The sequence below is a fragment of the Pteronotus mesoamericanus genome, unplaced genomic scaffold, assembly GCF_021234165.1.
Source record: "Pteronotus mesoamericanus isolate MK-2021 breed Mesoamerican mustached bat unplaced genomic scaffold, CSHL_Meso_final contig_78, whole genome shotgun sequence".
Taxonomy (NCBI): domain Eukaryota; kingdom Metazoa; phylum Chordata; class Mammalia; order Chiroptera; family Mormoopidae; genus Pteronotus; species Pteronotus mesoamericanus.
This window is the reverse complement of record NW_026555258.1, coordinates 9,530,441-9,542,619: the sequence shown is the minus strand read 5'-3', so window position 1 is coordinate 9,542,619 and position 12,179 is coordinate 9,530,441. Positions and strand designations below refer to the sequence as shown.

General features: G+C 52.8%; 1 protein-coding gene across 8 annotated transcripts in view; it reads right to left on the bottom strand.

The window, feature by feature from the left end:
* The window catches only part of DENND1A (DENN domain containing 1A), a 478,231-nt gene that overhangs the window by 23,061 nt on the left and 442,991 nt on the right, over positions 1-12,179 (bottom strand). For 5 of the 8 annotated variants that reach the window (XM_054584397.1, XM_054584400.1, XM_054584396.1 and 2 more), the window contains one exon: positions 3,028-3,084. The exons of 2 other annotated variants lie outside the window; for them this stretch is intronic. In XM_054584397.1, the coding sequence (XP_054440372.1) occupies positions 3,028-3,084 (57 nt within the window). Of the gene's footprint in view, positions 1-3,027; positions 3,085-10,480; positions 10,613-12,179 lie in introns of those variants that run through there. One more of the 8 variants, XM_054584404.1, reaches the window with a different exon arrangement.

The following is a 12,179-nucleotide window of genomic DNA, read 5'->3' as shown; positions in this document are numbered from 1 at the left end:
TGGAAAGGCTGAGTGGCCAGCATCGATGCCCCTGCTGCCCCGGGCCAGTGGCTGCATCTCTTGCCCAGGACGTCTGCAGCCAGGTGACCCAGCCAAGTCCAGTGGGGGGCCTGTAGCTCTTGACATGGGAACTGGTCAGACCATCCTCTTTGAGGCCCTTGAGAGGGTTCTAGTTCCCATGTCTCCCTGGTTCACCCCTCGTGTGCAGCGGTGCCCACTAGACATGTCTGCATGAGTGCACTTGGTGTGAACAGACCCTGGGGCACGGGGACCACAACTTCCAGAAAGTACAAACCTTGTAGAATTCCCAAATTAGTCCCACAGTGACCCTGCTTGACAGAAGGCATTCAGGGGGGCCAAAGGGGGGTACCTGTGCCCACTTCTCACCAGGGACTATGCTATGCACTATCTACATAGGACCTCATCACCCTCACCAGGTAGGTGATGCTAAGCCCATTTTACAGATGATGAAACTAAGGTTTACTCAGAGAAAATAAGCATCTTGCCCAAGTCACTGCCAGGAAGTGGCCAAGCTGTGATTCAAACCAGAGCAGGCCTTCCTGACTCCCACACCGACGAGAACTGGCTGGGCCAGCACCCTACCTCTTCTGTGCGCCGCAACCCAAGGGGACCAAGACGGGTGTGGCCCTGAGTGCAGGGCTAGTTGCCTCCTGCACCAGCACAGCGACAGGCTTTTCTCAGGGCCACGTTTGCACTCCCACATCCTCAGAGCCAGAGGATGTGGCTCCCTCTCCACCCCCACACTGCGTGAGCCCCCACACTGGCAAGACAACAGAGTCCACGGTCGCTGTCTCCAGCATGCGAGTTTTCCTGAGGAGAGCAGCTCTGACCTGTGTGCTGCTTTCTAAGTGTCCCTGCCTGCCTTGGGCCCCGGGTCTCTCCTGGGAATTCTGAGCGCTACCCACTGGATGACTTCGGCTTCTGGGGAGGCTGCTGGGGAGGAGCGAGGAGAGGCAGCGCAGAGACAGGCCTGGGCTCCAAGGCCGGCTGGCTTGGCCTCTTACCATCTCTGTGGGATCAGCTGCAAATCAGAGAAACAGCATCTGTCTGTTATGGGCTGTTTGTAAAAACAAACAATTATGCAAGTGCCTAGCACAGTCCCAGGCACATAAAAAGTGCTCAACAAATGTTAATACTCTTCACTTCTGTATTCCTGCCAGGGCCTAATACTGCCTGAGAGATTCCACAGGAAGCCCAGCCGGCTGCGGATTGTTTTTTCCTCACCTGAAGGCTCTACCCTGTATGTACCAGGTAAATTGTGTGGAAATGGAGATGGAGTGACCAGGGAGCCTGGTATGCTGGAGAGGCCATGGGTTCCAGAGTCTGGTGACGTCTGTCTATAGTTGAGGGACTTGGGCTCAGTCACCAAGCATCAGTTTTCTCTTCTCTAAACTGGGTGGAGACTGCTTATGTCAGAGTGACTGTGAGGTCCAACTAGATGATGTGCCTAAGAATGGTCTGCTGACTAGAAAAACCCTGGGGAAATGGTAGTTATTAAGAAGCCACATCATTCCTTTGAAGCTGTAAGATTTAAGAACCTGTTAGGGAGATTAGGAACTGCTACTGCGTGCCAGGCGCTGTGCTAGGTGCCTTCCGATGTCATCTACAAAAACTCTCTGTGAATGAGGGTATGTGGCAGAGCGCGAGGTGAGGCTTGGAGAGCTTCATCCCTTGCCCAAAGTCACACCGCTTTGGTATTCAAGTCTGGTTTGGTCTACGCCCCAAATCCATGTTGCTAATGACTTATGGAAATGCTCACTGAATCACAGAAGGTTTGGTCCACAAGGCTGCCTGTCCCCCAAACCGGTTTCTTCGTGCCGTTTGTGCCTTCCTCCCAATGACGGTGAGCGGAAAGACTTCAGCCCCTTGTTAGCTGTGCCAACTGCCGTTTAAGTGAGTAATAGGATAGATCCATCATGACTCCCAGCGTGAAGGCATCTGAATCCCTCAGCCTCCACCCTGGCCCTCTAACTCCCACATGGTGGGTGAAGGAAGGAAAAAAGCACCTGGAACTTTCCTACATGCACGGAGAGCAGCCCCCCGGCCAGTGCCGGGTATGCGCACCGAAGATTAAAAACAGACACAGGCCAGCCTGGCCACCTGCACCCCATGGCCTCTGTACTTCTCACAAGACGGATCTGGACACGTGCACTGGAGAGGGCAGGGGCCTTGGGACGCCCTGATCACAACCGTGTGGGAATCTGACTCCTTTTGCTTGGCTGCAGGAGCAGTAACTGCTTTGAACAACGGGCAGAGGGACTCTTCTCTTGGTAAACAGCTCGCATCAAATGGTCCGGTCAAGTTTCCCACTTGAATCTGCTACAGTTACTATGCCTTGGCATGGCCAAAATCTGAGTTTACAAGGAAAGTGACTTCACCGTGGCTGAATTTGGGACCCTCACACAGTATTTTTCCATGACATTTCTCTAAAAATCGCTGATGGGTCTCCCTCTCTTGTCTAACCCTTTGCCAGGTGTTGGTGGGTTTGTCACATGTCATCACATGGGAAGCCGAGCTCCTGTGAGGCCCGGCAGAGGAGAAACACCTGTCTCCATCCATGCCGCGCCACATTCTCGGGGCACAGTCTCCGCCCTTGGGAGGGACATCGAATGAATTTTCAATCTCCAATCTGGTGGAACTGAGACCCCTGCTGCCGGACTTCGTGAGAAGAGGCAGTTGGAGCAAAGCTTGGAAGCTCATCGGCTAGGAACAAGGCTCAACCTAAGAGATCTGCTCCAGTGCAGCGCGCACGGCAAACACATGACACAGCAGCCCCCGCGACCTCCAGCTCTGACCTGCAAGTCCCTGAAATGCTTCACGAATAGGAGAGAGAAGCCCAGAAAATGCAAGTTCGGGTTCATGCCACGCAGAGAGGGAAGCTGGAAACCCCAATCCCCGGTTTTCTTTTGCAAGGCAGCTGAGTTCAAACTCCCGAGGAGGTTTAGTCAGGCGGGGACAGCGGCCCAGGCAATGTTAGGAGGGAGGGCAGAACCACCGGCTACTCACGGGCCTCGAGCGCTGTATCTTGGGAGGCGGCGGGCGAGTAGGACGGAGTCTTTGTGGCTGTATTAAAGCGAAACTTAAAACATCAGTACACATGGAGACGGTTTGATGCATTTGTACACACCATTTGCACATGTGGCTTGAGAGTAAGCATCCAGTTCCGAAGCCATAGCCTGAGGGCCACCCTTGACACCACTGCTCCCCGCCTCCACATCAGCGGGGGGCCTCTGGGTCGTGCACATTCCTTTCCCGAGACCTCCCTTCTGCTAATTTCTTCATTCTAGCCTCACCCCTGCCTGGATGTCCTCCAGTCATTCTCCACACAGGCCAAGGGGGATCTTCTAAAGCGCAATATGACGGTGTCACACCCCCACTTGGAGACCTCTGCTGCCTGCCTACCCTACCCCCTGTCCTTGGGTGACGGCGCAGCAAGGCTCTTGGCTGGCATGCCAAATCCTCTAAGACCTGGCTTCTGCTGGGCCCCGCACAGACCCTTCCCACCCGTGCTTACCTGGGCAGACCCCCATAGGGGTCTGGGTTCTCATGCCTGTTTCCTGCCTGCCCTCTGGGTGAGATGACCTACCTGACCCTCATCTGCCTGGCTCACTTGTTCTTTAAGACTCTGCCCAGGTCAGGTGCTGCCTTCTGTGCTCCCCCTGCTCCCTGCTCCATAGGCTTACATGGGACAGGAAGTATCTTCCCCATCACCCATTACTTTCTTTTTTAAAAAATTTTATTGTTTATTGAGGTGACATTGGTTAATAAAATTATATAGGTTTCCAGTGTACATGTCTGTAATATATCATCTGTATATAGCACTGTGTGTTCACTATCCAAAACCAAGTCTTTTGTCACCATATATTTGACCCCATTGCCTTTCAAATGTTCAAATCCTTGTGCCTTGGAAGAAAATATGTGCACAATAATGTCTGATGAACAAATGAAACTCATACAAAATACTTGGCTTTTGAAATCAGGATCTGAATAAAAAACAACGGAGCACAGACCTCTTGGCTCTACTCTCAAACTCTTTATCTTGAGGGTTAAGCTTTGTCCTTTCAACTGCTTGCTCATCTTTTGCCCTGACCGGTGTGGGAGACGGGGAGGCAGAATCAGGAGAGAAAAAGCCCAGAAGACTGAGACCTGGGACCACAGCAAAGCCTGCAGGGGCCTCCAGTTGCTTCCTGCCCATTCAACGACATGGTTTATGAAAGAACATTGTTATTCGACAAAGCTTAGACATGCACTGCCCACTTCAGGAGCCAACGGCCACATGGGGCGAGTCCACATCAAGACACGCTGTTAAGGGCAAAACAGACTCTGGATTTCAGAGGCTCAGTTTGAAAAAAGAATGTAGACTATCCTAGTAATTTTTAATAATGGTTACATGTTGAAATGAAAGCATTTTAGATATTTGGGTTAAATATATTAGATTCCACATGTGACTTGCATGTGTGGTTCCGTGACATTTCTCTTGGACAGTGCATTAGAGCTTCAGTTGTTTGGAGGGACCTTGCAGAGAGCAAACCTGCCTCACAGCTCATTCTCTGAGTCCGGCTCCTTGGGGGAGGGGCTGTGCGTCTCAGGCATCCCTGGATCCCTGGTGCCCTGCACAGGACCTATCAGAGCGGCCTGAGGGGAAGTGAGAGCTCATCGGGATGGAAACAGACTGTGGCTTCCCAGAGGCTGTGCCATTAGCGCGGAGTGCAGGCCAACCCGTGCTCAGTGAGCCTTCTTCAGTTGGAGGCCATCTGGGGTTGAGGACGCCACCCACTGAGCATCCTAACTTACACAGCTCATCAGGAGGAAAGCAGAGGACAGAGAGTGGGGAGCCGCCCTCCAAGGCGCACAGGCTGCTGCCCCTGCCCAGATGCCCTGCTCTCACACACACCCCTCTCCTCCCCGTCTGCGACCCTGTGCTCGCCAGGCTACTTCTCTAGCTCCATAGCCCTTGTTGCTCGTCCCGTGACCACTCCCCTTGCTGCAGGCAGGGGCGGCAGAGTGCTCCGGAGGTGGCCTCTGGAGTCAGGCAGTCTCAGACTGGACCTCGGCCCCCCACTTGCCCTCTGGGCTCCTATGGGACGGTGATTTTGACCATCCCAGCCTCACTGGTACATGGGGCAGGCAACGGCACTCCCTACCCCAGGGGGCTGTTAGGGAGACTCAATGAGATGGTGTTCACCACGATACCATGATCTCCCATGATGCTGCCAGGAGACATTAACAACTATCACATGACCACGTTTCCCTGCCTCCCAATCTACCTTCCATACTTGTTCCAGAGTGGATTTACACAAAACAGCACACGCCCTATCATGTCACTTGCCAGCTTAAATCATCTCTGTGGAAGGCTGGCGTCTCCCGAGGTGTGTTCTGAGAAACACCATTTGAGAGATGCACTGTATGAAGGGAGAAAAGGGTGTTTCCAGTCAGACAAGTCTGGGAAATGCTGGCGCAGTCTTGTTCCTTTTGGAGATTCATAACGACTGTTAGCACAGCAAACAAAGTCATTGCAATTAAAAAAAAAAAAATCCACCCCAAAAAGGCAAAACCCTGTTAATTCCTTTCTTCTTTTTCTCCTCCTTCCCTCCCTCCCTTTCCTTCTTCTTTTTACTTTTATTAGTATGTACTTTATGCTGAATTTACTCCTGGGTCACAAGTTTTTGCTTCTTCAGTTTCTTCTGTGCATCCTCTTCTGGTTTAGGGACAACCTGCTCTTTTCCAGTAGGGTCATCTCACCATGGCAGGGAGAGCTCATGCACGGGTAAATCCGCCCATGAGCTTTGCAAGTTCTGCACTGCGTCTTGGGATCTTTGCTCACCTGGATGTGCTCAATGACCAGAGAATCTCTGTCTAAACCCTTACGTTCAGCATTACTCTTTGCATTTTTAAGTATGTGCAGCAAACACTCAGCACTTTTTTTGGCCCACCCACCCTGTGTCCAGCCCCACTGTTCAGCCTGGGCACACCTACCAACTCCATTGTAACGACGGAATGGCATGCATTGCTTCTGTAAAGTGACACCCTTCAGGACTTGGTGAGTTTTCAAATATGTATACCCTTGATGGCCTGGGCAGTTTCATGAGTGTTCTTAAAGTGGACATGAAAATTTGAAGCTCTTGGTTTGCATGATTTTGTGCGGTTTCTGGGTCAAGTGAATAGTGAACGATTTTCAGAGGTCACCTCAGGCTGCTTTTGGGAAGACTCTTTTTTTCTTAGAAATTGTTTCCCTATTTATTTGAACACAGATTCGCTTTCCCTGTAACACCTGTTAATAGCCCCTTGGAAAATGCCACCTGCAGTGTTCAGAGCCCTCCAGATTCTGGGCCCACCCACAAAGCTCTGCAATCTCACCTACGGCACAGCCCTCCTGCCACCGCGGCTGCCACCGTGGCTGCCACCATGGCTCCCATGTGCCCGCCAGCCCTGCTCAGCTACTTGCTCCCACAGAATGCCTCATGCATTCTTGTGTTACCATGCTGGTCCCTTTGCCTGAAATACCCTCCCATTTCCTTTTGTCTCATCCTTGGTGCCTCTTATTTGCCTTTTGCTGCCTCAAGCATTGCCTCCCCCAGGAGGCCTTCCCGGCCCTTTCCTGCACAGTGGGGTCAGGTGCACACCCCCTTCCTGCCCAGGTATATTCAGAGCCCACTCATTGTAATTATTAGCTCACTTGTCTCATTTCTCTATTTTCCTTTGGGTAATAGTATAGTATTAGGTACATAGTAAGTGCTTAGCAAATATCTTTGGCTGAAACTCCTGGCACACAGAGAAACTCAACAAATGTTAGTTCTCCAGATTCTGTAATCAACTAATCTTCCTTTAATTGTCATCAGGAAGTGCTGATTCTTTTGCAGTTGAATTTATAAATGATTTATAAAAGCTTCCCCTTGAATGTACCCAACCTAGAAGCCAGCAGGGTTGACCCGGGGGACTTAAAGATGCCAGGGAAGGGTCATATGGTACTAATGTCCCCAGCATGACCACGAGAGCCCCACCGCAGGTGCATGACGGCACCTCCCCAGGACCAGGCGGACATGGACACACTGCTGTAGGGATGCTCCGCCTTCCTGGAGGAGAAAGAGTCACGGGGCTGCCAGGCCAGTTCCCAAACTCGGTGGGGTGGGATGACAGTTGAGGACACAGGCTGGGGAGGGCTAAGCACCCTGAGGACACTAAAGCAGGCCACAGAGGGTGAGTGGTATGATCTGGGCGGGAAGAGGGGGTGAAGGGAGAAGCCAGGGCAGAATCAACTCAACATTCCATTTTCCAGAACATGCACTCAGTGCTTGGGAGCTGAATCTGGGACTAACCGAATATGGGGACCGTGACAGTGTGAGGTGGGGTCCAGGAAGACTGCAGGGCCAGCCAGGACTCAGTGAGTGTCCTTCGGATGAGTCAGGAGCACTCCCCAAGGGCAGAGGTCTGCTCCTTTCTCCTCTGCACCCCAGCCCATAGCCCAGGGCCTCTTCCCATGGCCCTGGTGGCAGGAAGCATATCCTTCTGTGAACAAGGAAGTAGACTGGAGAGCGGTCAAGTGACCTGCTCAAGGTCCCCACTTGGTAATGGGGAGTGCTGGGAGCAGGTCTCAGCCCTCTTTGCTGTGAACTGAGTGCTCTTCCCACTGCTGGATGACGGGGGAGGTGTGGGGCGGGGGTGGCTAAACCAGAAGACTCCTAAAGCGGAAGCAAAGAACAGAGAGGCCGGGGCACCTTGGCACAGAAATTACTTTTATGTGATCCTCAGTTCCCTCACTGGATCAAAACATGGCTGCACTGACTAATGCTTTTTAAGTGAGTTCAAAAAGGCTGGGCCCTTAGCAGTCTGTTGCTAAGAAGAGTTCCATCGTACAGATCACCTGGCCCTTCCTGAGCTTGGCTGTGGTGGGGCTGGGGTTTCCATGATCAACACAAGCAGCTGCCCTCCTGAGGGTCATGTTTAGTCAGGGTGGCGTAATTCCTCCTGTGTACTTTTAAGGAACTACTGTTTGGGCCAGGGCACGGAGACCCAGAGGAAGATGACACAGCCTTTATCCTTAAGGAATGTATGATCTAATGGAATTTAACCTACATCACAGAAAAATAGCTTTCTTAGAGTACAATGAGTATTTGGGTTAAAACACAAGAAACAAACTTTGGGTTAGAACAAAGTGGGTTCACATATCATTTTGTAGCTGAGTACAGTATTGGTTCTGCCACTTGGGTGAGTTACTTGACCAAAGCCTCAGTTGACTCGTACATAAAACAGAAGTAACTCGTGAGTCACAAGCCCTGGTGGGAGGATGCTATGGGAGTGCAGTACAGCTGTGTGGGGCTCTGGCCCAGCGTCCTGAGGAGGAAAGGGGACCATCCAACCCTCTGTTCTCTTGTTGGACCCACAAGACTTCCCAGACAAGCCCTGTGGATGTGAGGACCTTGGCTTTCCAAGGGAGTGAGCTATAAGTCAAGCACTATTGAAGGAGACTGGATTTTAATAGTAATGTCTTCTATTTATATGATGTGTTTCCCTTTCAAAGCATTTCTACTTCTCCTCTTTCCTTTGAGCCTCATAGCCCCTGGTGAAGCAAGTTAGAGAATAATTATTCCCCTGCTACAGAGACAAGGAACAGGAGGTTAAGGGACTAGTTTGAGGTCACAGAGCTAGTAGCAGGAACTAAAATGAGCGGGAATTCTCAGTCCATTGTGCTATCCTTGTCAACCCCAATTTCCAAAGTCATCTGGAATCCTTTCTGACATGGCTTTTCCGATCCTTGTCCCTTCTGAAGTTAGCCTATGTTGTTAGAGATCTGTGCCTTAGAGAAAAGGCTGGTAAGAAAGAAGGATGGCCATCTTCCCTTTCCTTATGTGAGCATCTCTTTCTGGTGCTTTCCAGAGGCACGTGATTCATTTGTTCATTCATTCAACAAGCAGTGCAGTATGCTCTATACAGCACAGGGGTACAACCATGAACTGCCCTCACAGGGCTCCCACTCTGATGGAGGGGACAGAGGGATCCTGAGGTCTGCAGAGGTACAAAGGAGAGGCCCTCCTACCAGATGGGGCAGTAGATGCCTGGTACAAGGAAATCACAGCGGTCTGACAAGACTAGAGCAAGGGTGAGTCTGAAGACGGGAGGACCGCAGAGTGGTTGGTGTGGGGGGGGTCACATAGTATAAGGTCTAAACTGTCTAAGAAGTGTGGATTTTCTCCTCAGTGCACTGGGGGGATGTAGGTGGGAGAGGCTGCCACAGGTCTTGATGTCCCTGGGGTAGAAGGTGGGTGGGAGGAGGATGGGTAGGCTTCTAAGGACATACACTTCCCGCTCCAGCCACAGAGGCCCACCCAGGCCTCCATGTTGTCAACTCGCCACCAATGGCCAAGTGACTGCTGGCAGATGTGGATACGAGCATAAGCCTCAGAGTGTGATTGACGTGGATGTCCCGGAGGAGGGAGGAACTCTATGGCCTCTGCCTGGCCCTCGGCATTTCTATCTGTCAGCTGTGTGGGCCAGGTGAGCATGCTCATTGGATATGAAACCCACATTTATAAGGACAGTATCTGATTTGCAGTTAATTTGTTGATGCAGCAAAACACATCGTTTCCAAAAGGTCAGGAGGGGAAGTCCTGTTGGAATATCAACTTAATTACCTGGGCGGCATGGATGAGCGGGCGCCCTGCACAGGGCTGCCAGTTGGAGAGTGCTAGGCTGCCAGGAGCAACGTGGGGCAGAGCTGTGTGCGCGGGGGTGGGGCAGTGTGCACGGTGGGCGGGGCCAAAGCGCTTCCTGTGGGCCTCTTTCCAGGTGCCTAACCCGCAATCCTGCTAGCCCAGGGAATCCTCAGCCAGAAAGAGGGTCGTCACCCCGTTTCACAGATGAGGGAAGGCAAAGACTTCCCCAGAGTCACAGAGAGCAGCAGACGACAAGCCTTCAGAAGAGGGTCAAAGTGTTCATCTCGAGGTAACTGCAAGCGGGGCAAGGGTCCTGTGATGTGTGTGGAAAGGGGCTGGCTGTTTAAGAAACAACGTAGGGATTCACTGCGTCCCCATGGAGGTCACACCTTGGACTACCCCTTCCACATCCCTTCGAGATCAGAATCATCACCCCCATGTCACTGTTGGGAAGGCAGGCTCAGGGAGAGAGGGGGGACAAGTGCTACCTACCACCACACAAGTGCAATGTCCAAGTCAGGGGGGTGACAGACCAGACCCCAACCAGGGACTGTGGTACGGGGAAGGAGGTAGAACACAGACACCTGAGGCCACAGGGCCCAACCAGTTTCACCGAAGGCAAGGACTGCGCAGGCCAAGCGTGGGGTGAGGAAACAACCTGCCTGGGGAGACAGCCAGGGTCCCTGCAGCTCCCTTTCTGGGGGACAGAAAAGGTGGGGGGTGCCCGAGGGAGGCTGGAGGCAGGAGAGTGCTGGCCTTGGAGGCTGGCCCCAGAGGGGGCCTCCGATCCTTTGTGTCTGAGTGGGGCTGTGAATTGTCCTCCCCCCCAACCAGACCCCTGTCTAACTCACATAGAGGCGGCGCTGGCAACCACGAAGGGGGAGGGGGGACATAGATGCTGGGGATTTCTCTGTTCCGGGGATGCGCTCCAACCAGATACGCTGTCAGGAACGGAGAGGGTAAAAGAGAAAATTCACAATTAAACTCTGTCACTGTTTAATGAGGAAAGAGTTCACCTGGTTAATTTTCCTGGCTAGTAGCCACATCAATGCTCTGACCTGTGCATGAAACAGCCCCGGCTGGGAGAGGAAGACAAAGCTTTCTGTGGTTTTACAAAGGGCCTCTGGGCCGAGAGCAAGGCTCCTCTAACTCCTCGGGACTGGAAAGCCGCTATTATGCAAGGTATGGAAATAAAAGAGGGCTTCTTTTGATATGCCTCCAAAAAGGAGTGTATTGAAGCCATATTTGTGTGGAGTGTCTCCTTTGAAATGCCCAACTAGCTCTCTAGGGCACAGTGCTTGCCTGTCCCAACTCCTGTCATTATCTCCAATCCTCTTCGTCCACCTTCAACAGAGCTGATCCTGCTTGTTGGGGAGGATCAAATGCCTCCGCTTCAGAGTTTCGGCAAGGGCATCTGGGGAAGAACGGGCACTGGTGTCCCATAGCACTTGCTCTGTGCCGACAGCACTGGGCAGGGCCCGGGCCCCCAGGGGGGACCCTGGGATCCTCGGGCCCTGAAGCATCTGCAGAGGTAACTCGGAGCTCCAGGCTATTATCTGGAGGGATGCTCCTTGCATGATGCTGCACAGGACGGACTCATCCCTGATGGCTAAGGAAGAGGTTTCCGTCCCGCCCACATGGGGTGAGGAGGAGGAGGAGGTGCTTCTTCCCAGGAAAGGGAGGCTGGAAGGGGTTGTCATCTTGGAGAACCCTCAGCAGGCTGGGTGCTCCTCAGGATATGCCAGTCAGTCCTCAAACTCTGGAGAGAAGCTCTGCCATGACCAGCGTTCTAGAGACGACACTGAAGCCTCTGCCTCGATTCCTACAACACGGTTAGGAAGCCAGTGGGGGTGGCCTTTGGTCTCCAGCTGTTAAGAGTCCAAGGGGAGGGGTCAATATGCCCTGCACCTTGGTGTCCTGAGGCACCATCTGTGAGGGGGTGTTCGGGACTGAGGAGGCCCTTGAAGAAAAGCCGCAGCACCTGCCCGTGGGCATGTAAGCCAGCATCTTTGGAGAGGGAGTGCTTAGGGTTCTGTTGAGTCCACAAGTCACCTCACGAGGCTCTCCTCTCAGGCTGGGCCCGGCACTCTGTCTGCAGTGAGCGCTGAGCTGAAGGACGGCGCAGTCTGGCCCTGAAGAGCAGTGCATTCCTCCCCGATGTTGACAGGAGTAGTATTTTGTAGTGGTGCTGGTTAATTTGTAGTGGCATTTGTGGTTTGAAGCCTTGTCAAGATCCCTGATTACTTCCCGTGCAAGGAGCTCGGCTGACGGGGAAGTTCACATGCTGAACAAAAGCAGCGAGGCAGCTGTGAGGGAAGGCTGCAGGGGGCTGGGTGACCCCAGCCGCTTGGGGGACAGAGGCAGGGGAGGGAGGAGGGCCAGCAGTGGAGTGGGGGAGGGAAGTCTTTTGTTTTTAGTCAGGTGCAGCTGCTGGGTCTGAATAGGTGGCATCTCATTGGTGGCCCGAGGTCGGGCACCAGATGCGACTGGTGGCTGGACAGGGGCAAG